This window comes from Macrobrachium rosenbergii, chromosome 46 (genome assembly GCF_040412425.1).
Source record: "Macrobrachium rosenbergii isolate ZJJX-2024 chromosome 46, ASM4041242v1, whole genome shotgun sequence".
In the NCBI taxonomy this organism is placed as follows: Eukaryota; Metazoa; Arthropoda; class Malacostraca; order Decapoda; family Palaemonidae; genus Macrobrachium; species Macrobrachium rosenbergii.
In genome coordinates, this window is record NC_089786.1 from 54,390,438 (window position 1) to 54,415,313 (window position 24,876).

Genomic DNA, 24,876 nt, shown 5'->3' on the forward strand with positions numbered 1-24,876 from the left:
TTCTTCCGTCTTACTTTCCATCCTCTGCTAACAATTATTTCATAGTGTAACTGCATGGCTTTTGTCCTGTTGCACCCGTAAAACCTTTTTACTCTGTTTCCTTTTCAGCACTGAAGGACCTCATGGTCCTTAAATTTATTTTCCGTTCATCCCCAAATCTCTGGCTTCGTGAAAAGCAGTGTCCCATGAGGTGCCACGGAAGGGAATGCAAGGGAAGTTCCCGCGTGGAACGAGCTTCTTCGGTATGAGATGGGTGCTCGAGGATTACTGCCAGTGCTGAGAGTTGTTTGTTCCTGTCTGGCAGGAGCTACACCGAGGCTTCCCTGAGCTTGCTGACACCAGAGTCCAAAGGGAAGAATCTTGCTGCTGTTATTTCAACAGGAATGCCCCTTTTGGACCAAGCCAGAGGTGTTCGCATGGAAAGAGTAGGGAGAGGTTGGGGGTGTTGAAGGAGTATTTCCTCCTGGTGATACTGACGAATACATTTTAGCCTACCTCCTAAAATGCGCTACAAAAGGGGACCAACTCGCACTCTCCTCACAACAGAGATGAGGCTGCAGATCCTACCATGACAGAAGGAACGGTATGAGTAGGGATTCATTCTTCTTTGACACATCCATTTCACCATGAAAATTTAAAAGTCCTGAAAAAGAAAAGCACATTTCAACTTAACACTCATCAGGAGCATGCAATAATTTCCTCGCTCAAATGTGTCCAAAGGAAAAGTGATTCGTGATGACAGGTGAGTGGGGGTTTCCCCCAACTCACCCACCTACTGCGTATTAACTCCCCTCTACCAATTTTTATGCTGCCTTTTCCAGCTCATATTGAAGAACGGCCCTACCTAAGGTGATGGTTTATATTCCCTTAGGAACAAAAATATCTTTGGATTTTATGTGCTGGAATATAGTTAACTGGGTATTATTTTACTACCAGTCCTCAATATTGGAGTATTTTTTACTTTGTCCCTAAGTCTTCTTAATATGCTCAATACAAAAACCATAAAATATATGTAAAATTTACTTTTACCAAGATATTTACTCACAATGTTACTCACTTGGACGTTTTTCTCAAGTTCTTTGTTTATGTTTCAGTGGTCTTGCAAGTTGGGTTCGCGACAGGACTATTCTTGTCCCGGTTTGTCGTGGGTAAGGATAGCCAGAGTATTTTGGAACGTCTTTTGTTATTTTCATCACTGTGAAAACCTGATTTTTTTCACCAATTTCTTTCTTTAAATCTTCAGCTGAAAACCTTTACGGACTGAGTCAACAGACTCTAATAAACCCAAGAGGGTCCCAAAGGGAAGTCAGTCTGCAGAGAGAGACAAGTCACAGGGAAAGGTGATGAAATATAGAAACAGAAAATTAAATAGATACACCTGAATTCATTAGACGTCAGTAAACAGCAGGAATGAATTTGCCCCTCGCTTGAACACCCGGAGGTCAGAAGATTCCACAGCCGCACTAGGTAAGCTATTCCACATATTAGTTGTAGCTAAAATAAAAACTTGTGGGATTTTGAAATTTAGGTGCAGGTATTTCTCGAAAGAATCGGCTTCACTCCTTGTCCCTTGGATTATTTTGGCTGATTAAAATCTTTTTAGTGCGTTTCAAACGTGTCTGATTTTAATTTTGTTAAGTTGTCAGTTTAAAGATATTGTGATTTCTTATATCCTACAATTAAGGGGAACTACAGTGGAAAGCTGGTTTTTTGGGGGGTTGGGAAAATACAAAATGAATGAAATCAGAGAGGTTTTCTAAGATCCACATGACAGCCTTCCTCTGCAAGTTCTGATTCTGATTAAGGTAGTCTTATTCTGGAATTGAATCAACATAAAGGGGACCACAGTGGGAAACCAAGGATTTTGAGTGGGGGAAAACACTGGAGTGAAGTACGGACAAGGATATCTTCAGATATCATCATAATACTTCTGCAAATTCTGATTATTATTTAGGTAAGATGCATCAAAGGTTTTTAAATAGACGTCACACACTAGTTAAGCTAAGATATGCAGCTAGGTAAGGTCCTGGCACTCTAGGTTAGGTTAGGATGCCATCCTATTTTAATATACAGTGCTATGGTTTAAGTTAGCTGGGGTCCCTCCCTCAGCAAGATAAGGCCTTGGTGCCTTAGGTTAGGTTAGGTTTGGTTTAATACATCATTGTATTTCACATTTTGTGTTTTCCTCCACCCAAAATCCAATCTGTGGTTGCCCATAACTCGTCCGTTTTGATGAACTGGTATATCCAATATTTTTCAAGTTTCTGAGTTTTCAAGTAGAAGGAATCTCTGTTTTTGGTACCCCTATAACATATCAAAATTTCAGCTGTCTGTGTTATCAGATTTTGCAACTTAATTTCATCAAAAGATGGGCTAATTAGAAGCTCTGAATACTAATAACGAAATTTTTAAAGAGTATCTTCTCAGAACGAGGGAAAAAATGGCTTACGGCCAGTTCGTCAAACTAGGGACCAATTGTAGGATATATGTTGAGGGGAGGGTGGTTACAGTACAGTATCTTGAAAACTACTCATTTGTTAACAAAATGAATATGGTGTTGGAAATGTTGTTCAAAGCACACATTAAAACAGTTAAATCATATTTTTAATTCCGGAGTGCAGTTGTGGCTTCAAGTGAAAATTAATGTCACTTGACCATGAATACTGTACATAGTTTGGGTAGGCTGTTGTTTGCTGAAGTGTCATATTTTTTGGCCATTTTGTACTTCATCTACTCATTGAAAGAAAAAAATGACACACCTTCTTTTATTTGGATTTTCTACAATTTTTTTAATTTATATATTTTCACAGGCGAGCCAGATATGGATTGGACTTTTAGGTACCCTAGAATAAGAATATGCAGGGCTAGTCTAGTCGCTGCTGTTCATATTTCATCTTGGATATATTTGCATTCCCCTAGATGTATTAGTGCAGATGACTGAAGTTATTTTATGAAAATTTGATGGTTTGTCACCGCATAAAATCAATTAGTACACTAGAAGGGTTCCAGCTTTCGAAAGCAATGACAATCAGTCGATCACGTCACAGATTCAGTATCCAAATTTATGAACAATGTGGGCTTGGTAGGTATAAGTTTTCTGCATGCTCTTGTTGTATTGAAGTGGCGCAATATATTTTTTCCTCTCTTTGGTATGCTCCAGTGGAAAGCTTTTTGGTGTACATTATTTCAGATTACATTTCTAAGGGCATCCAAAGCACATTCGAACGTAATATTTGTGGTGAAAGAATTCGTGAAAGTTAAGTAGTTCTTGAAGACAGTATTTTCACATAAAGTTATCATTGGCCCATATTTATAGTTTACCCCGTAGTGCACTGTAGGCATTGCTTAAGGTTCTTTGCAGCGTTCTTTCGGCCCCTTAGTGTAACCCCTTTCATTTTCTTTATTCCATCTTACTTTCCACCCTCTCCTAACAATTGTTTCATAGTGCATCTGCGTTGTTTTCCTCCTGTTACACCTTTCAAACCTTTTTACTCTCAATTTCCCTTTCAGCGCAAAACGACCTCATTGCAGGTCCCAGTGCTCGCTTGGCCTTTGGCCTAAATTTTAGATTCCATTCCACTCCATAACAATACAAAGTAAACACGAAAAGATGGCTTAAACTCTCGGTCATCTGAGGAAAATGAAAAGTACCCAGTTAGAAGGCATTGCTATAATTTAATTGTAAATAACAATCTAAGTACACGGAACAAAAATATACAATCTGGACATTATAGTACAGACGGCCAGTAACCACATTAATAAGTAAAAAAAAAAAAAAAAAAGAAAGAAAGAAAGAAAGAAAAGAAAGGGGGGAAAATAAAAGTTAGTCGTTCATAATGAAATAGCTGAAGAAGCCATAAACAACATATTGCATGAGTAAAGAAACGCCTGACAAACATCACTGGTCGCAGCGGCTCCCCGCTTCTCGGGAGCCAGGACGACGAGAGGCCGAGACAAACCTTAGTAAGAGTAGATGTCTACAGTATTTCATAAATATCATTGAAAAGTTTTCTTCCTTCAAATAAGCTTAGAATACTTTATATAACATGATGAAAGGCAGGATTAAAGAAAATGTTTTTTTTTTAACAAAATATAAAATAACAGAAGTCGACCGAAAAGGATTCGGGAGTCTTCCGGACGGCATTCCCTTGGTCGCGGCATCGCGGGTGACTTGGATGCGTCCTAACTTTTGGCGTTTGTAAAAGAAAAGAAACTGGTATGCTAGCTGATTCATTAAAGACGTGAGAATGACGATGCTGGGAGAGCGAATGTCGTCCGGAAACTCGTACAAAGGCTATAAATGATGGTTGAAACTTGCCATCTCCATCCCCAATCTATTACTCATAGCCCTACGACCATTTTCCCAGGATTCACACCGTTTAAGACGATAAAAAAAATAAATAAATAAATAAGACCTCCAGCAGGCACAACAAAGCTCTATCAAGCTTCCGGGGAAGGTAAGGAAGTTCTCGAAATTCTACCAAACTCAGTACTGTACATACAAGCCTAGCGGACTAGATTAAGGCCAGTGAAAGGAAGTTGGTCTTGGAATTCTGTTGAATTCGGGACATGAATACACAAAGAACTCGGATAATGGAACGAAAATGTACAGTAATCAGAGGTATACTATGACATGATCGTACTTCTGTACACTGACAAACTGTGAATCATACATTAAAAATCATGAGCAATTATCAACAACCTCTGCAGTCACAAAATACAGAACAGAAACCTTCAGGATTGATGTACGTAGTACTGAAGTGAAAGAAAAAAAAAAAAGTCACAATAGTCTTACAACCTGTAAAGTATTCGGTAATGAAAAAAAACGAATGAAATCCTGAGAGAGAATATTACAGAACCTCCCTTATCTTTCCAGGAGACGAAACAAAGCCCTACCAAGCTCTGGTTCAACAACACCTAAGTGGCAAGTCGTCGGTATAAAACACACGCAGTGACACGTAAGATCTATAGTTAACAACACTGGGAGATAAAAATGACGGCCCCACCCGCTGCAGGTGAGTCCGCCAAAGAAATCTGAAGTATAGAGAGAGGTGGGGAGAGAGAGAGAGAGAGGCAGATCGCATTGAAATGACATAAACAATAAAAAAGAAAGTTATTATTCGCACGCAAGCTGCTTTTGATTTTTAAAAGGTTGATTTCACATTTATGCATAACAGCTTCAAATGCAACGAGACGACCTTATGTCAAAGATCTCTTGTAGATGGGTTGATAATATAATTATAATAATAATGATAAATAAGACAATAAATAATCGATAAAAATATTAGTAATAAGTATAATGATTATCGGTGATAATTATGAAAAGAGATTCAAGGAAATCATTGAACATACCTATGTCTAGTTTTAAAAATCAAGGCATTTAAAACAAATACCTAATCTCTTACCAGTTTTAATCATTTGACTTTGATAAATATATATATATATATATTTATATATATTCATGTAAACACTTGCATACCTAGTACTGACTAGCGTGTGACTATTAAACAGTTCCATTGACTCAATCGGACAAGTTGAATAAATTGTTGATAAGCACCTCTCAGCGGCTGACTCACTTGATAAATTCCCAAACTTATTGTTTATTGTTCCATGCTAAATATACTTAAGTAATGAGTATAAACTAGTACAACCTCAGATTTCCTGTAAAAAACTTGGGCTTCCTCAGTAAAATGTCACAGCACAGATGTAGATCCTAATCATTGTAGTGGAAGAGGATTAAGGACGTGGCAGCATCGGTTGCTTTCCTGCTTCTTTGCCTCCGCTGCTGCTGTTGTTTTTGCAGTGCTGTTCCGATTCTCTCTTCGCCCTGGTTGCGCTCGCCGTCGAGGCTTCCACTCGATCGGCGATGCCAACGTTAAGCAACACCCTTCTCTTCAAACAGCAGCGATTTCGGTGACGTCGTCGACGTGCCATCTTCGCCTTCGTGCGTCGTCTTCCTCCGCGATGTGGTTCCGGACGCTTTCGAAGAGCACGCCATCCGTTTTCCTCCCCTCTGAATCTCGCAAACACTTTCAAGGAACACTCTGACGTCGTGACGTCGTCATCCCTTCCCCCTCTTCACTACAATGTACATTGGTATCTTAAAATACTTTTTAAAGGAAGAACAATTTGAAATCATCAAAACTGTTCATCTTACGCAAATTGGTTCTACAAAAAGTCTACTAATTAATGCTGTCTAAACTGTGCTTTTCTTTCTCCATAATTTAATAATTAGGCTTATTGAAGAATCAGTGTAAAAATTATCCATAAAGTATGTTTCCTTATCCATTACACAAATTTTAGTATCAGTATCTATTTATATTAAGTTACACAACTTGGTATGGATTCACAGCCAGTCAACTGCGTGATGTAAAGTACGATCCCCTGCGTAAAAAGTGCTCTCATTTGATGCCCCAATGCCCACGTTCGGAAGTTTTTCCGCTTGGATTCCCATGTGATGCTTCCTTCTTTGTGGTTAATGACTAGGTTGGGATTTTTACATCAGGCAATTCTTTTGTCATGAATCCAAATGAAGTTGGGTAAATTAACTGTATAAAAATATTGGTGTGAGTGGTTGGTTGCATGTACGAAATACTGACAAGCTCATTCATTTCTACCGCACGTGACTTTTTTTGCATAGCGTTCGAGTAATAGGTAGACTTTTAACCATTTATACAAAAAAAAAATATCCACTAAAGTTTAACTTACAGGACTGCACTTCCACAGTACGAAGCTGCGTTTGGCATTCTTGTGAAATATCCATCATTCTGTTCACTCCGATAATGTTAAAAGCTATAGGACATCTTATTAAATTACTTCATCGACAGATCAGATTAAGGACCTCGCTCGTCCAAGAGGATCCAACCACTTCACAACGAATGGTTTTAAAATTATTTTGAATGTCATCTTAAATACATTACCAGCATGTGCTTTTGCTGGGTAAATAAGGCAGTTCTGGAAATGTGAACAGACTCTGAGCAGAGTGCTTGGCATTGTAAACATAACAACCTGAGTAGTAAAGAACAAGACTAGATTGGGTTCGAAAAACAAACGTCTGTCTGCGATAAGCCTAAGACAAGTCATGAGTCATAAAAGAGAGAGAGCTGATTTCTATTGCACAATGTTTTTTTTTCCATACAGTTTTTTCCTACGAAACTTATCCTGTAAATTCTTAAAATTTTCTTCCACAGGAAAGCACGGATGGAAGTGTTAAGTGAACGTTAGTTGCCTTGATCGTCGCGCGTTACACAACTCGACTCCAAAAAAAAAATGTTTTAGTGTAGAATGCAAGCTCTTGAGGTTGTCAGTATCTCCATGTTGGTATGTATAACTGTCTGTGCATTGATGTATGCACTGTTCGCTTTGACTGGTTTTCTTCGACTGTATTACACTGTACATGTATTTCCACATATGAGATTAGAGGAGTGATCTTATCCCTTTCGTATCTGGCACTCGCACACCAAAAATTTTGGGCAGACGTATCGGAGAATTCAGTGTCTAGAGTTAACGTGAAAAGTACGGCAGACTGCCAACGCAAGTGGCAAGGAATCAAAACTTGAAATACGTATTGCTTGGAAACATGCGTAGCTTAGATCTCGTACATTGTAGAGACCATGAAGCCATATGTACCATAAGTCTCTCAACTGCGTACCCAGTTATTAATATAAGTTATGGCACATATCATGAAGAATTTGGAATTTTTATTTTTTGGGGTGGGGTGGGGGGGGTGGATTTTGGTTGACCTTCAAGCTTTCTACAGGCAAAACCAAGAGGGGAGAAGCTTGGGCGAAGCGGGAGAATTGTGTTCATCGCCGTCGTAAAGCCAATACGGTCCTCCTAATGTAACAGCGCTTCTGTTGTGTTTCCCAGAATTGACATTTCGCGGAACATCTTCTTCGTACTTTTACTCGTTACGGGTGAAAATGATCAATGCAACAAACTTGCAACACAGGCAATGGCACAAGGGACGTGAACAGAACCAAAAACGCTTGATTCAACGAAAGAACGTTCAAACTGCATCACCAGCATACTGTATGTGCACCGTAGAAATACTTACAGCATTCACAGCTTAGAGGAAATGACAGAGCTTCAAAGTATAAGGGCTACTGATGAGTATTTGGGCAATATGTAAGAGATACTTCTTTTTTTTCCTTTTTTGAGACACACTAAAATATTGCAGTTACCTCCAAAATAGTTCATTAACAGCAATATCAAAGTATTAGTAAATTTACAACAGTTATCCAGAACCCTTAAAGTGAAACAGGTACCTATAGATCAGAGGGAAACATTAAAGAATATTACATCACATTTGACCATAGGTGCCTTTTTTTTTTTAAGTATCTAAATTGTAATATACATTAAAAGTATTCTTTTATATCAGTTTTCATTTTTTCAGCTAAAAGATAAATTTCAAGACCTGGGGTTTGTAGCCACAATGACGTCAAAAGTCAAAGTGTGGCAACAGAGGATGGCTCAGTTACTATCTAACCTAGCAAGTGTCGGTACATAGAATGTACTGTACATTAGCAAATATCACAACCAAGTGCAGGTGATGTTTGAAAACCGGCTGCTGCACCCCAGTCACGCTGACCCGAGTCTAACAGTGGCAGTCAGTCAGTCGATGGTGCTTGGCTCCCATCACCCCGCGGTACGCTGACCCCAATCACTCGTACTCATATGGCACACTGGTAACTACTTAAGTAAGGTCTGTTATCACACTAGTGACCAGAAATGTCATATTTGATGCTTGTGCTGTCGTGCCTTTTCTCTCTCTCTGCCTCTCATTACGCTGCTGCACTTGGTAGCAGCTCTGGAGACGTGTTGCCTGAAGGGAGGACCACCTTGCTGTCACACACCTGGAATTGACCCACCGCAGAGCCAGAGCCACGAACTCGCAAAGGCTCGCCTCCACTCTTCTGTCACCAAGCCTACTCAACTCCAGAATACGAAATGAATCTGTTCCGTTATCACCGTGGCTCTCCTCCGCTTGAAATTGAGCTCGAGATGGTTCTGGCAAAAACAACACTGACTTTCTCTCTCTTATCACGTTAATCTTTGGTCTAGTTACGACGTAGCTCAACACAAGTCAAAATGCGATCTGCTAATTCCCTGGGGTCGACTGAAAGATGACGGCAAAGTTTTTCCTCTTGTTCTTATGAACATTTGCCAACAACCACATAACTTTCTCTTTTTCCTGTGTTTCAGCTTTGCAATTTTAGCTACGATAATCTGTTGCTCTGGCTGCGCATAGTTCCTGGAAGATTCATCGTACGGCTGTGTTTGACCGAGCTCACGAGTACACACTGTACAGGTGTCGGAAGGAGGAGGAGGAGGAGGAGGAGCGTTTGTGCGTAAGGGGATAACTGAAGCACACAGCAGTTGAGAGGTTGGTGCAGAGCAGCAGGCATTCGGGTCAGGGAGCCAGGTGCCGCCTCCTGCCAATGAGGACTAGGGCCGAGGTTCCTGTCAATCAGGTGAGACAGTGCGTTGGTGATGTTGCCGTCTATAAGAGTCGCTACTATCTGCACTAAGAGGTCGATACCTTCGTAACCTGAAAGTACAATTGTACAGTTAGTTTGTAGTTTACAGTAGGAAATGAGACACTACTACCATACATTTCAAATCTTGAAAAGCTTCAAAACCTATTGATGAAAATTTTTCAAATCATACTCTTTTTTTGAACTTATAGACAATGATTTCTCGCAGTTATGATGTGCTGATATCAGAAGTCCTTTTTCTTTCTTTTCGCCTAGCCCTAATTATCAATGTAATATTCCAAATATTTAGTTTGTGCGTTTTAAGTACTTAACAGAACCTACCATAATTTGTGTACTGTTGGGTTACTTTCTTTGGTATGAAAATTGTCTTCACTATTACATATGTTTTTGCACTGTAGGGTTATTTATTTATACTATTTGGAAGAGTGTAAATCATCAGTAACATTATAAAAACTTGCAATACTGAAAAACCCTACTTCTAAACAGGTTAGTACTTTCAAATTACAGAAACATTCAGTCAGCTGTAAATTACTTTTCATCATATATTCTTATGAAAAGCATTAGATTTGCAATAACACTTGGTACAGTAAACACATTTTTCAAGTAATTTGTATTCTTTCAGGTACACAAACTGGAGTCTTTCACATAGGAGTATTCCTGAGCGTGAGCTGGAACCAGTCCTTGAAACTTGGTAACAGGCAATTGACTGGTAGCTGAAGAGCGAGTAGGGGAAGACTCTCGCTCATCTGCCATCAAAAAGCAATTTGCTTTGGCCTCAGGGGCCAAGCAGGTGGTTATGGTAGGATGTGATTAAAGGTTTTGGTCTGTATACCTAGATGAACCACAAGTTATTTTAATCATTTATTTGTGCCAACAGAAACAAACCATAGTCTGTCATGAGGGAGATTTAATCCTCAGTTGGGTGGTTTTCTTTGAACTTACTGGCTATATTATTCTCCACTTGGATATGTCAGGTTCCGTCATGATAGTGAACGGAGAAGCTACAGTTCCTTAAACCTCCCATTCAACTTGTCAAAGAGGAAATCTTGGAGAAGCACTGGACAAGAAGAAAGGCTGTATAACTCGCCCTAACACTTCATCAAGGGTAAGGCTAGCAGGAAATCTATGAGTGTGAGATTTTGGTCCAAGGCCTCCCAGGGGCTCATACAGTGCCCCAAGTTAGGCTACAGAGTACAAAAGACACAACACCCAACTCCAGAGGCTGAAGCTCCTCAGGAGCACAGACAGCAACAGAATCAAAGAAATCAATGCCTTCAGTCTGAAGGCGTGGCTCAAGTCAAAGTGGTAGCCTTTCAGTACAGAGACGGAGAGGAGCTTGTCTCAGTGAAGGCAGAAAACGAAGTCGATCTACAACAGAATTTCCCACCAGAAAGAGACCCCTTCTGTAATACCAGTCTCTCGAGCTGTGTCCTGGGGAGTTATCCAACAACTCCTGGAAGGAATCCACAGGGGACATCAGGTACCTCCATAAGTCCTCATCTAACATGTACCACGGAGGATGGCCACTTCTGGTACATGTTAAACAAGGAATTTTAGAGGTACCTAATAATCTCCTGTGCAGTCCTATGAGAAAAGCCTCTCTCACAGGAGCTGCTACATAACCTCTAAGCACATGCAGTATTTGGAAAGACTGTGCCACCCAGTGAACTTCTGACAAGAGGCGAAAGAAACCAGAACAACCCCCCCGGGACTTCTTGTGAGAGGACTTCCTGGATTCTTCTTCCTGCATGACGAAGAAGAGGCAGAAGATGGGGAAGAGGAGTCTGATGAGGAGTAGGAAGATGAAAAGTGCTTGCACTTCTCCACCTTGCTCTTTGCTAGTATCTTCTTTTGCAGGAGCAGTCCAGTGGTGGTCATTCTTCCCAAGGTTGACGGCGTGGGTGCATCTCCCACAGGAAGGATGACCGCTACTGGAATCATAACAACGCTGAATCCCTTAGCAACAGCAGATGGAACATTCAACATGGTAAAGGTAGATGGAGAGGTGTATGCAAGTAAGGAACAAGGTGGGGTCTGGAGATGGGGAGGAAGGACTGGAAAAGCAGATGGCTTTTAGCCTTCCTTCCTCCCAATGCCAAACCTTTTCCACGGTGAAGGAGACTAACCAGTGCACTCTTGCAGGGCTGTAGGTCCTACTCCTACAATGGAGCAGTAACTGTGGAAAACTACCCAAACTGAGGACATGAAGAGACATACACCTGCTCAAGCTCTTTACACCCCCATTGTTCAAACTCACTGATCCATGGTAATGTAAATGAAACCTCAAAATAAAATAAAAATTTCCAGTCAGCAGGAGTGCAGTAAGAAGTCCTCGCTGGACGGAAGTCGAAGAAAAAGTGCTCGGTGTCAAAAGTTAAGGTGAGGTCATTCTCATTAACTACATTGTTACCAAGTTTTAACAACCACCTTCAGTACATGCAGAGGAATATTCCTACATAGAAGGCAATGGTTTGTATTTCTACTGGAAGGAAATCGAATTGTGTACAATATGATATACTAACACACTACAGGCAGTCCCCGGTTTACGACGGGGGTTCCGTTTTTACGCCGCGTCGTAAACCGAAAAATCGTCGAAAATCGTAAAAAATCATAAGAAAACCTTACTTTTAATGCTCTGGGTGCATTGAAAACGATGTAAACTGCATTATTATTGAGTTTTACATCAAAAACCTTCAAATTATGATTATTCTGCCATTTTGGGGCCATATTTCTTCCGTCGGATCGGCGCACGACGCCGTCAGAACCCCGAACATGCGTCGTAAGCCAGGAAATAATTTCTGATGAATATATTTGAAAAGCGTCGTAACCTCGGAACGTCGTAAGCCGGACCCGTCGTAAACCGGGAACTGCCTGTAATTCTTAATTTGAATGTATTTGCATTTCATTTTAAACCAGTTCAACCTGAATCAGATAACTTCATGTAGATTTGACGTTTGTTCAAACTGTATTCTTGTACTGAATAATAACATGGGCTGCTGTAGAGACCTTATGAAAACCTCTCTTTTCACAGAAGAAAATCGAAACTTTCAGCCATCCCTACCTAGCTGTGACATCTCGTGTAGCCGATGGAGGCTCCGAGGTGGGAGGGCGTGGCTTTCGGGGATGAGAACTTTCCGATTCACTAGAATCTTCGTGCTGAGGCTTGAGAAGGTACGAAGGAACGCCTCTGCCGCTGTCGTAGTAGCGACCTCCTGTGCCGGCTTCTATCATAGATACGCGTTGTCTGCCAGGAGACACAAGCGATGTAGGTAAAACTGAATGCTTTACAAGGTGTCAGTAAAGAAAATAGACTACTGTATAGTGCTATTGTGACCAAAACGGAAACACTATTGGTAAAGTAAATAGACCAATACTATTGTGTTCGAGATGTAATAAAAAAAATTATGTGGTTACTATACAAAAGAAAAAATTTTTCATCTTGTGTTTGTACTGAAGAACACTATAACTATGATCATGGACAGTGTCAAGCTGCAAAAATTCTTGTAGAGTATAAGAGCAACTAAACAAAAGTGTGAAACAAGTACTGTATCACATACTGTGTCAATGATGTCAGAGAAATAATGGATTTGAATCTATTGAGTGTAAAAAATTTTTGAAAAAACTAGAAGCTTCTATTTAATAATTTATATTTATGCATCAAAATTTTTCTGTATCAATAACGTTGCTGGTCACAGTACAATAAATACTCTTATGTATCAGTATAACTGCCTAATTTACTCTATCATGTCAAAATCTTTGAACTACTGTTACTGCACTGTGTCTGCATGGTAGCATTACCTCTGATGATTCCTCGATTGTAAGAGAGCGGTGGGAGGAGGATTGACATCCGAGAGAGGTCGAGTTCGACGACGCTGGAACCGTAAGTTAAGTTGTGCTTCGTCAGTGACGTATTTATCTACGCCTTGCCGACGCCTACGCAATGCCGGCGTGAGATCCGCCAACTCTTCGCTTGCATCCTCTTGGCTGACTGTCTGAAGGTATTCCCGGGATGCAGAAGACCCTCTTTCCCTGCCAGATCTGTGGTCCGACGTACCGCTACGTGTGCTAATAGAGTCTTCTTCATTGCAGGGTGACGTAACTTTTTCGGCTAATGCTACGGATATTCTACGAGCTGCTTCGGCACGCTCGGCTTCTGAGTATCTTGGACTCCTACCTCCAGATGGTGCATTAAGGCCACCTTCATTTTCTCCATCTTTGGGAGTGCGAGCCCACATAGGCACAGGAATGCGACTTTTTTGAGAAGAATCATCCTGGGCAGCGGGAGACCTCCGAGAGGTGTTGTTCCCCCGCTGCTGATCAGGAGATAGGGAAGACCGTGGCTGCAGGTCTGTGGGTCGTGGGGTGTTAGTTCTGGAAGACTCCTCAGACCCCTCTTCTAAAAGATCCTCACAAGAGCGACGATGGCGGGACGAGCGACTGCGGCGGCCACAACTCTCGCTGTGGGGAGGCGTTCCCCTCGGGGAGACAGATGGCGTCACTGTTCGCGACCTGTTGATCATAGTTGAAACTTGGAAGGCTGCTGACAAGTCGTGCAAGTTAATTACAGAAACTTTCCTCATGTCGTCAGAGTCGAGCTTTTCTTCTAAAACAAATTCTAACGATTTCCGCCTCTCGGAAGTTAGGGACTTCTCCTCTTCGCACAAAGTGTCCTGCCTTGTCCTTGCTTCGTTATCTCTCTGACCTATCACCGAATCGTACCGAGAGGACTCAGGAGGAGGCGCACCCATGACCGTTTCGTAGCGAGAGGTTTCTTGGGCCGTGGGGCACACCGTGTGGTCGTGCACAGCGGACTCGTAACGACTCGTATCGGGAGGATGAACGGCAGAATCGTAACGAGTCGACTCGGCGTCCCTGTCTTTGTGGTCTTCTAAAACAACTGGCAGTGCCACGACTCCGAGTCGTCGTCGGGGATCGTCTTTCTTGGCTCTGTTGTCTTTTTCCTTTTGTGTATCAGTGATTTCCACATTCTTGAGGTTTTCCTCCTCCTGTTCATTCCGAGGAGAAGAACTTTTGGCGTGAGTTTTCTGGTTAGGCTGAGATGAGGGCTGCTGAGAGGAGTCTTCTGGAGGCGGAGCGTCGTAGTAAATGGAACGCTCTTCGTGATGAGTTATTGGGCTAGACTGGAGGGACGTAGATTTATTAGTGGTGCCCGGAGGCAAATCTAACATGGCTGGTAGTGGCGGAGACTCGGCTCCAGCAGTGAAGGCAGCCGGGGCGGGTACCACGTTCGATAATTCCTGGCGAGATACCCGTGTCTGGCTTGCTACCACAGTAGTAGGACCAGCTGGCTCGGAGAACTTGCGATCTTTGTCGAGGACACGAAATTCTATCTTGCAGCCTACCACGGCTTCAACTTCAGCACCATCATCCGCTTCACAAACACTAGAGAAATGAGAGTAAGTAAATACTGTGCAAAAACAAAGCTAGTGTTGTATGCTATTGCATCGTGGTGCATATGTACACTTGCATTACTACCTCAAACAAATTTCTTGAACAAATTGTCCATGGTGATGAATAAATATACAATTACATGAATGTACAACTAGAATCTCACAATAATAAACCATTGTCTACTGTACTATCTTCAGACAAACTGGATAGTATTCAATACAGTAATAAATTAACTTGCATGAGGTATTCATTAAGTGGATGTTATTTAATGGTGCCTAAGTGTCTCATGCCATGAGTGGATTCTACATTGCATTGCATACGAGTAAAGAAAGTTTACTTAGTGTGGTGTATTTTCTGTTATGTCCTTCATGACACATCACCATCTTAATCATTCACTGATCGTGCTGTAATGAAATATGAAGTGAGATGCCTGGTTATTATATTTACTATAAGCCTTGTGCCAAGTGAAGCTGATTGCATATCAAAAGTAACATCAATTTAATCTCTGAACAAAAGGAACATTAATTTAATCTTTAAAATCATTTTAGTGCTTGTGGGGAGTTTAATAGCAGAGTTTTGTACAAGCGGATGCTTCCTGTGTTAGGCCCAATGTTGTTTATAGTCAATGGATATTTACCGTTTAAAAATCTCCCAGACCCTCAGCGCTGGTTATCGTGATTATTGTGAGATTCTACAATAGGCGTTTTGTTTGGTTAATATATGCTATATACAGTCATTAACAGTCTATCAGGTAAATGCAAAACGGCAATTCCACTCACCCTATGTCCGGCATACTCTGACGGCGCTCCGGAGTGAGAGGAGACCCTTCTCGAGAGGTCTTGACGCACACCCCCCGCGCTACATCCACTTCGTAAACAGCATCCGTGACGGTAGTGGTGAGCACTAGCGGCGGCTCTAGGCCCGGTCGAATGTGGCTCGAAAGCTGGGGATTGGACCATGCCCTTGGTAGGCCTGGCTGGTTGGTCGTGTCACCTTGCAGTGGACTCGCTGCCTCCAAGGCTAAACACGCTGCCACTGCCGGGTAAGGCTCAGCCTCTTCGACGCCGCCCGTTCCTTTGGTCACCACCCGGAACTCTTCTATGCCATGACTTCCACCGATCATAGTCACATCCGGTACCTGGACCAAACCCGTGCACATTTTACTCGAATGAATACAGAATTCTGTCTGAAACTAATGGATGATTCCATGATATTAAAACAGCATGAATGGACTCAACAGTCATGAACTTCCTATCGCTAAATTCATTTCGTACAGTCCTGAAAACAGAAAAGTGAACAACTGAATCGTTATGGTAAAACTGTACACTTGAGGAGAGAATTAGAATGAAAGGGACTTTGTTATTCAAGAACATTGGAATGAAGGTCGGGGCAACTTCCAGGAATGTGAAAACATATGCATCATGTACATCAGGAATGGATGAGGCCTGACAAGTGAGGAAGACTTATGGTGTAGGAGCATGTCTGAGAAGGGGGTCATGTACGTTTTCAAAATTGGGAATGCTCGAAAAAGGACCATATACTCACTGAAATTTCTTATACAGTTATTATAGTGAAACTGATAATAAAACATTATATATATATTTCAAGGGTCTGGATAGAAACCACATTGGCAAGAAGCATTTTGGTAAGACTCGTCCTACTTACAATAAGAATAGCTCCACACATCTCAACATCTGCTAAATCTAAACGCTATGGAAGTACTGTTAACTATTCTTTGCAGTTTCTCATTCTTCAAGAACACAAATTTACTGAAATACAGTTGAACAGAAGTCTGCACAATACTGTAGAGGGTTACTGGCAATTAGCCAACAGTTCAAGGTCATGCCATCTGACAAGGCTTTACCCACAAGCAAAGTTTCAGGGTCACCTCGAGCAGCTGAGGTACAGTACAAAAGTGGTCGGGACCACTGAATTCAAACTACCCACCCAGTCAATATTACAGTCTGATATCTTTTTGTTAACATTAATCTACAGTTCTCTTTACATCATCTCGACTGTTGCCAGTCGGTATTTACGATAGAGACAGAACCGTCGTCAATCCGCAGCAGTAAGGTCTCTGCGCAAGCCACACACCCCATGATGCACAGCAGATTAGGTCACACAAGGCATCAGCAGCAAAAAAGCAAAACACACACAGAAACAGACATGCGGTTATTTGGACACTTTTTGACAACACTTCGAGGAGGATCACCTGAGGAGGACCAACAACAGGGGCGTTGTTCCGCAAATAACGGCCGCAGCGGTTTCAAGTAATCTGAGGGGGAGCAACTCTGTTGGGCACTGAGCACTAAGCTCAGAAGAAGAAGAAGAAGGCAAGATCATCCATCCTCTGAGAGATGGCCGGCCCCAAGTCTAGGATTCTATCATGATAATCAGCCGCTGTAGTTGAAGGAGGAAGAGGATGATGATTGGTCCCTTGGTAATGGAATGGTCGAGTGCAATCGGGATCGAGGGGCGAGAGAGAGGCTAGCATCGGAGGTGGAGCCCCGAGATGACAACGTGCAAGGTCGTCTCCTCGAACAGCACACTTCGGCGTTGGCGCAGCGTCTGCGTGGGAACCCGTTGTCACACAAGTTTGTGGTCATTTCGCTTAAACTTCATTGCTTTTTTTTTTTTTTTTTACAACTACAGTACTGTTTACCTTCTTGCGAAGGACAATCTCTAATCATCAAGTGGCCTTCAAACCTCCTTCTTAAGTTCACTGTCACCACAATAACTCAAATACCACATATTTCAAAAATCTTTCATTCTAAACTATTAGATTATGTTACTGGAAAAAGCTGGCATAAAATATTTGTGAAAAAATTATTCCTTAAAGTATCATGATACAAAAAAAAAAAAAAAAGTGGCTGTAAACTTAAAATTTTTTTGTTTTCATTTTAGTCGGTACTGAGTCTTAAAAAATGCAATGGCTACTGCAGTCTAGTGCTATCCAAGAAAAGCATGTGATACTACAAAAGGAAGCAAATGAAAACCTTTTTAAGCAATTAACACAGGCACACCGTTTGTTGACGTGACACAGCAGTTCACACACCCTCTGGCATCTTTTCCAGGGTCTGCGAAACATTTGCCTTAAATCGTCAAGTGAGTAGACTGAAATAGACACACTGAATGTAGGAAATCAGACTGTATTAGCCTAAATCTAGTTTGTCTAAGCATTTGAAACTGAGTGGGTAGCTGTTAACAGAAGAGTCAATATAACAATGTCTGTTCTTCTCTTCTGTACAACTGATCCTCAGCCAAGGTTCTATAGAGAAATACCAGCGTGGAACATTTCAGTCAGATATCAAATCATAACATTAAACTTCCTTAATTATTAAGCAATTCCTGTATAAATTTACGCACAGTATACATATACCTGTACAGTATTCATGCGCAAGGGTTAGCCAAGGTGGTATACAAGGCGTGTATCAAAAGTACTGTTACCAGACGTGTACGCTACTTGTTTGGTTTTAGTAATGTATTCCTGTTAGTGCAGACAGTATAAAGAATAAAGAAGGAGAAGAACGTTGCTTTTCATCTGAATTCTGTCATATAACTTTGGTCAATATAAAACTTATTGCAAAGGAAAGACATATTTTGCTGGTTCATTTCAATCTTAGACGCATCCAAGCGTTGATTACGATGCTGATATGGAAAACGCAAGTCTTTATTGATATTTAATTACCAGCACTTTTAAAGCTACTACCATATCATCATGAAGTCGTACGTTATTTAGTCTGTAACATTTGGTCCTCACAGTGAATCAAAGCACACAGATTGACATTTGTAAAAGGTTCCTTTCTAACACAGTTAACTCGGCAGGTTTCTCAGAAATGATCATTAATTCATTCTGAGTGGTTTTGGTCTCTCTTTCCCAACTCAAACTTTGTTTCTGTATACAACAGATACTAGGCCGAGCAATTACGTCTCTTAGTAATCAACGACGATAACTAAAGTAAAAAGAAATATATAGGCCAAGCAATTAAGTCTCTTAGTAATCAACGACGATAACTGATAGGCTGAGCAATTAAGTCTTTTAGTGATCAACAACAATAACTGAATTAAAAAGAAATATATAGGCTGAGCAATTAAGTCTCTTAGTAATCAACAACAATAACTGAAGTAAAAAGAAATATATAGGCCGAGCAATTAAATCTCTTAGTAATCAACAACTATAACTTGAGTAAAAAGAAATATATAGGCCGAGCAATTAAGTCTCTTAGTAATCAACAACGATAACTTAAGTAAAAAGAAATATATAGGCCGAACAATTAAATCTCTTAGTAATCAACAACTATAACTTGAGTAAAAAGAAACATATAGGCCGAGCAATTAAGTCTCTTAGTAATCAACAACGATAACTTAAGTAAAATGAAATATATAGGCCGAGCAATTAAGTCTCTTAGTAATCAACGAAGATAACTGAAATATAAAAAGAAATATGTGTCATACCAGTTTACAGTACAAAAACGGTTTTTATCAGGTGTCTCGCAGTGAACTGAACTTCAGCTCCAAACAGTCTCAACCTGACTAACTGGCAAACTCTGAACAATTGGCAAACCTTAATATAGTGACATTATCTGACAGTAAGTTCATCGTGGTAATAAGTTGCTAACAGAGTTTCTGTGCTATATTTACCTCCTTCAAAAGATTACGTCACGTTCGTTCTTCTCCTTAGACAATGAACAGCCTAATGGAGGTATTCACAGAACCAAATGACAAATCTGTTATGCTTTGGTACACTAATTGCCATAAGAAATAAATACCTAATCTAAGATGTCTTTTCATGTCATCAAATCTGTAGCCTAGGTATACCAATCATGACGTATGCTAATTAACCTTACACTCACTTCTTGAAACCAAAATGGATATTCAAATTTCATGTGAAATACTAGAATATATATCAAATCTTTACTATCCTTCAGTAACATCTACCTGTCACTCGTCGTCCAATGTCACATTCAAAAACAGGCTTTAGTTCACTCGATAATATTAAGTACAGTGGCCAAAAAACCCTTTAGCTTGCGAAAAAAAGGACAGAAATCTTATTAAAATGATCAAATTACATAGCTTGAAGATATTTGGTACTCCAACATTTGCCCTTTTATAAACAAATCCTTTCCTATAAGAGAGTTTGTGCATTACAAAACTGTCACCGATTCATTTCTGGTCATGTCCCCTGAACAGCCGGCTGCATATTGCCTGACTAATATTCGAGCTTTGCACTATTATTTCCATTCCTAGTTTGAGCTTAATAAATCTGGATACATTCTGACTATATAATTTTGTTCTTTTACATATTTAACAATACCAAAATCAAGTACAATTATCTTGCTTCAAAATCAAACCAAAGCCTGTATTCTACCATGAAAAAAAAGAATGTAATGGGTGATATAAGAAAATTATCTCTTAGCTCATACGCAGTATGCCAGAACAGCGTGCGCTTTACCAAGGACGAATATCTGAACCCCCTCCCCTCCCCTCCACTCCTCGAATCTCGGAGGGTTAAGTGAAATAGTTTAAAGTAACACTAAGACTTTTAAACTGCAACCCTAAATGTCTTTCTTTATCATTCATAATTTTATGCACAGCTACCCTTTTACAAGATTTGAATAAATTCTCTCTATTCCCTTCCACAATGAAGATATTCTAATTGAATTCTCTCTCATGGTCTTTCTCTAATCAACTGGGTCTTCATTAAATGACTTTCCTTCCTTGTAAACACTTGCACCCTATAAATAACCTATTTTGAGCTTAGGCTCCAACATGTTAAAGATCTTCCATGGTGAATAATTGTGAAATAATTCTAGCCTAGCACACTCTTGTAAACATCCAATAATAATTACAGTACTATATTCATGAACCAATCGACTGACTGTCCCTAATTCAGAAATATAAATTTGCTTAGCCTATATTATTTACACAAACATTGCAGTGCAAAACAAGGTTTTTGAGCTATACTGTATGTGTATATAAAAAAATATTTTACAACATAGTAACTGTGGCTATTACATCAGTATTACTTGAATTAATCTTCAAGAATCCAAAAATGTTCCTGAATACCACTACATGGCACGTTGCTTTATTTTGAATAAACTCTCAACTTCCCAGTAAGCTACAAGCAACTATATGAACTTGACAATGTGACAAAGAGAACAAGTATTTGTCTTGCCATTACTCCAACTCCAGCAATGAAAAAACAAAGGAAATTTACAGTATTCATCCGTCCAATGGTCCTCCTCACCTGTGGCTCCTGAAAATGTTGCGTCCAAAAAAAAAAAACCACTATCTATTTGACATCGAACTTCACACAGGGAGGTCCGTCGACTGCTTTGAAAAGGTAACACGAGGGACTAAGACTTTCACTTGAAAGATTAGTGATTTAAACCAGCGTGCACGTACTCCCAATGAACACGTTAGTAGACACCAACAACTCCAACTCGTAAGTTTATCAAAGTCGTGTATTTTAATAAACCGTCTTGACAGTGAATTATTTAAATTTTTCTTTAAAAATAAATGCATTGTTTACATGTTTAAAATGGGGCTATTGCTAGTTATGCTATAAAAACTCTTGATGTATCTTTGATACAAATGTTTGAAGAATAAAATTAGGAACAGTTTAAGAATTAGGTTTGTGGTTTCCTCTGCAAATTGTAAATGTCACAGAAATTTGAGGGCACATGAAGAAAATAAATGGTCACAACTGAATCTTTCAGTTCAGTAATAAACACTTTGCTGAGTCTAAAACTTGCTAAAATCAGTCTCTAATAGCAATGACGGACTCTGATACCAATTATTAGACAATGTAAAACAGCACTAGCTAAATACTAACATTCTGAAGCAGAATCCTTGTGTACAGTACGTAAGGTACTTCCTGTACCTCTAACTTTACATTAACCTTCGCATTTCTTGTTTCTTTCCATTCTGACAGACTGACATACCAACTACAGAAGCAGACTTAAAATGCAAGCGACAGGATAAATACTCCATCACTTCAGAAGCATCTTACCATTTCTATCTTTTTGGTTGCTGGATTCATTAAATGGCTGCAGTTTCTCCATCCTGATTCAATCATTTTATTCTATTTCAGTTTACACATTCCTACAATTCACTTGATGACGTCCATTCTTCACTACAGTAAGTGCAGCTACCTACCTACTTCTGAATGTTTGTCTATATTATATTTCCTCTCCATTTCTTTCACCAGTTCAGGAAGTGACGAACGAGTGAATATTAAGGACCTGGTGTATGATTACCGAGCAATAAAAGGTGGGAGGATACACCACTTAAAAGCTTTAAGCCACCGAAGTCTTTCTGGTTCAAAAATGTTTCATAAAACTTTTGCCATCACAAATGCCACAAATGATATGGCCAGACAGTCAATTTTACAACAATCAGATACACAAGTTCACCAACAGCTTTTTAGCATAACTTGCAAATTCTGCCCCATCAATCCCTCCATATTTTTAAAACCCTGTGGGAAATGATGACCATTCCGACCAGTTTGTTAAAATATCGATCTTTGGTCAGTGGGAAACTTATAAAAGTCGTGGCATTTTCGTTGCGCCGTTACAGTAACTATGTCAGAAGTCAAATCAGGTCAACTGCTCCTAAATGGCTACGGGGCACTTGACCAATACACAAATAAAACATTAATAAACACTGTACTGACAGTACACACAGCGTACAGAATTAATAAACTATCAAACCTATTTCCTATTTTGAGGAAAGGATCTGAGGTTCAAGCATTATAGCACTCGACAAAAATGCCGTACTGCAGTGTCCTTTAGGCACTGAATTTTTCGTTACAACATACAGCATAAGGCTACGCTGTTCGTCTGTAAATTGCTATACTGTACTCTTTTAACGTCGTCGTAGACTCTACTGTAAAAATTATCAAAAAAACAGCAGTTAACATGACAGTTATAAATAATAATATTTCCCCTTCTATTATCTTTCATGAATAGAGATGGTTTGCTAGTTTTGCTCAGAGGACACTGCACTACTTCATTCAGACTCGTACTACACTGTGATGTCTTGATCACCAAATTATTAGGCTATATACATTAACAAAAAATACACCAAGTTAGTAAGTTCTTCATTGTAAGAACAAAAATATTTATCCCAACTCTTTATTTATTTCAGAATTTAGAAGATTTGATTATAAAATGTAACTCCTTGTGAAATATGTCATTGTTAGGGGGGAACCTGTTATTGGCTGTGTTTAAGACATGAGATAATATGAACTGGGAGGAAGACACTGGAAGTTATCAATGATTTATGGATATAAAATGATAAAAAATGAAATTCACAACTCATTCAAAGACCAGACATAGAAACAAACTTGAATGAAGGTTCGGCAAATTGAAAATTCACTCATGGGAGTTGCGGTTTATGGTAGGGGTCTAACAGAACTAAGCTTAACCTTAACAGAAAATAGAAATCTTTAAGAGTAATGATTTATGCCTGAAGTTATGTTACGCTTTACACCTTGACCAAAAATTCATTCAGGGGAGCATTAATGGAAGGCAACACTGACAGGTACTTCGGTACCTCCTGTGATCTTCAAGTGCATAATTAATGGCTATCTCAGGCTCCTGCTAACTCTTAGCCTAAATTAGGAGTAAAACTATTCATATTCTCGCTGCCACCACATCTAAAACACAGACCACATAAACTGAGCCTACAAAAAAATGGAGAATATTTCATATCTTAGCACATTATCGCAGCTCACATAATCGAAATGACAACTTTAGATACCAAGGAAATCATAACAAATTCTGTATATTTGGCCTCTGTGCCATTTTACGGTACAGCCTCTCAGATTAACAATGAACGTACGAGAGACTCTAATGCATCCGGTTAAAAGCAGGCTACTTGAAGAGCTGAAAGTGCTGTAGCTAACATAAGAGATTCTACAGACGGGTCAAATCACTACCCACTTCTGTAGATAAATTCTAACGATTCTACAAGGCTTCAGAAATGCTAAGCAAGAATGAACACTTAAGGAAGAGGAAAAATCTGATGCATAACAAAACATTTGAGTTCTGAAGCTAATCAAACATTTTTCATAGTGCAAATTTGAGTGCTAGATGTAAAAGTGAAATGGGGTGCAAAGTGTGAAAGAGAGACAGTATTTCATAAGCTATAGAACGCCAAAATCTTTATGGCTGACAATAGGAAGGTCTTTGTCGTTAAGAAAGACTTCAATGGGGAGAGAGCTACATAACTGATGACAGAGAGAGAGAGAGAGGCATTTAAATGAACATTGCAGTGAGAGAGTTATGCTGTAGTGTATAAATAAAGGAAGGTATTAAACATGCACCAGCTTACCACACTGTAGTACTCGCAGGGAAACGATACACAGAGGAAATGGAGGCATTAAATTCTGGGATCTAACCAAAGTGAGTCCATTTTCACACTTCTGGAAAGGTATTCATTTACACATGCGAGTCTGAACTAACGATGAATATTTTCGTGAGTGACTTGTTTTGTATTGCAGTCTTTTGTCCTCATGCAACAATCAATAGCCCTACCCAGAATTCAACATTGTTTCAAGAAGAAGAAGTAGAAAAGGGGTGCACGAGATTATACGAAGCCGGAAAAAGTGAGGTGGTTCGGAATATAAAAATATATGAAAAGAAAATCAAGCTGAGATTAATTTGGTGGAATCTTGAGCTGAAAAGAGAGAGAAACTTGCAAGCAGTGAGGGACATGTTAAGGGTCAGACCTGGGTGTGGGTGTGGTGGTCGGAGGACCGGTGGCGATCGTCCTCGCTAATTCTGGACAGCTCTGTACCGACCCGCCGAGACTTTTCTGCGGCTCCCATCTCCTGAATAGGGGTCATGGCTGTGTCATCGGGACCATGAGTTGACGGAGACGCCAGCTGAGGAGGGCCATGACAAGATTGTTTGCTTAGAGGGCGGAACTCTTTCTACTGCGTTACTGACATGCAGGAGAACAG

At 40.0% G+C, this 24,876-nt stretch overlaps 1 protein-coding gene across 16 annotated transcripts in view; it reads right to left on the minus strand.

Annotated features, from left to right (window-relative positions):
• Window positions 1–7,697: 7,697 nt before the first annotated feature.
• Window positions 7,698–24,876, minus strand: part of Asator (tau-tubulin kinase asator) — a 220,385-nt gene continuing 203,206 nt past the window's right edge. For 9 of the 16 annotated variants that reach the window (XM_067089879.1, XM_067089882.1, XM_067089881.1 and 6 more), the window contains 5 exons: window positions 24,643–24,798; window positions 15,689–16,047; window positions 13,296–14,900; window positions 12,559–12,741; window positions 7,698–9,550 (listed from right to left, as the gene is read on the minus strand). In XM_067089879.1, the coding sequence (XP_066945980.1) occupies window positions 9,466–9,550; window positions 12,559–12,741; window positions 13,296–14,900; window positions 15,689–16,047; window positions 24,643–24,798 (2,388 nt within the window). In that variant the 3' untranslated portion in view covers window positions 7,698–9,465. The remainder of the gene's footprint in view (window positions 9,551–12,558; window positions 12,742–13,295; window positions 14,901–15,688; window positions 16,048–24,642; window positions 24,799–24,876) is intronic. The other 7 variants (XM_067089892.1, XM_067089889.1, XM_067089885.1 and 4 more) reach the window with 1 other exon arrangement.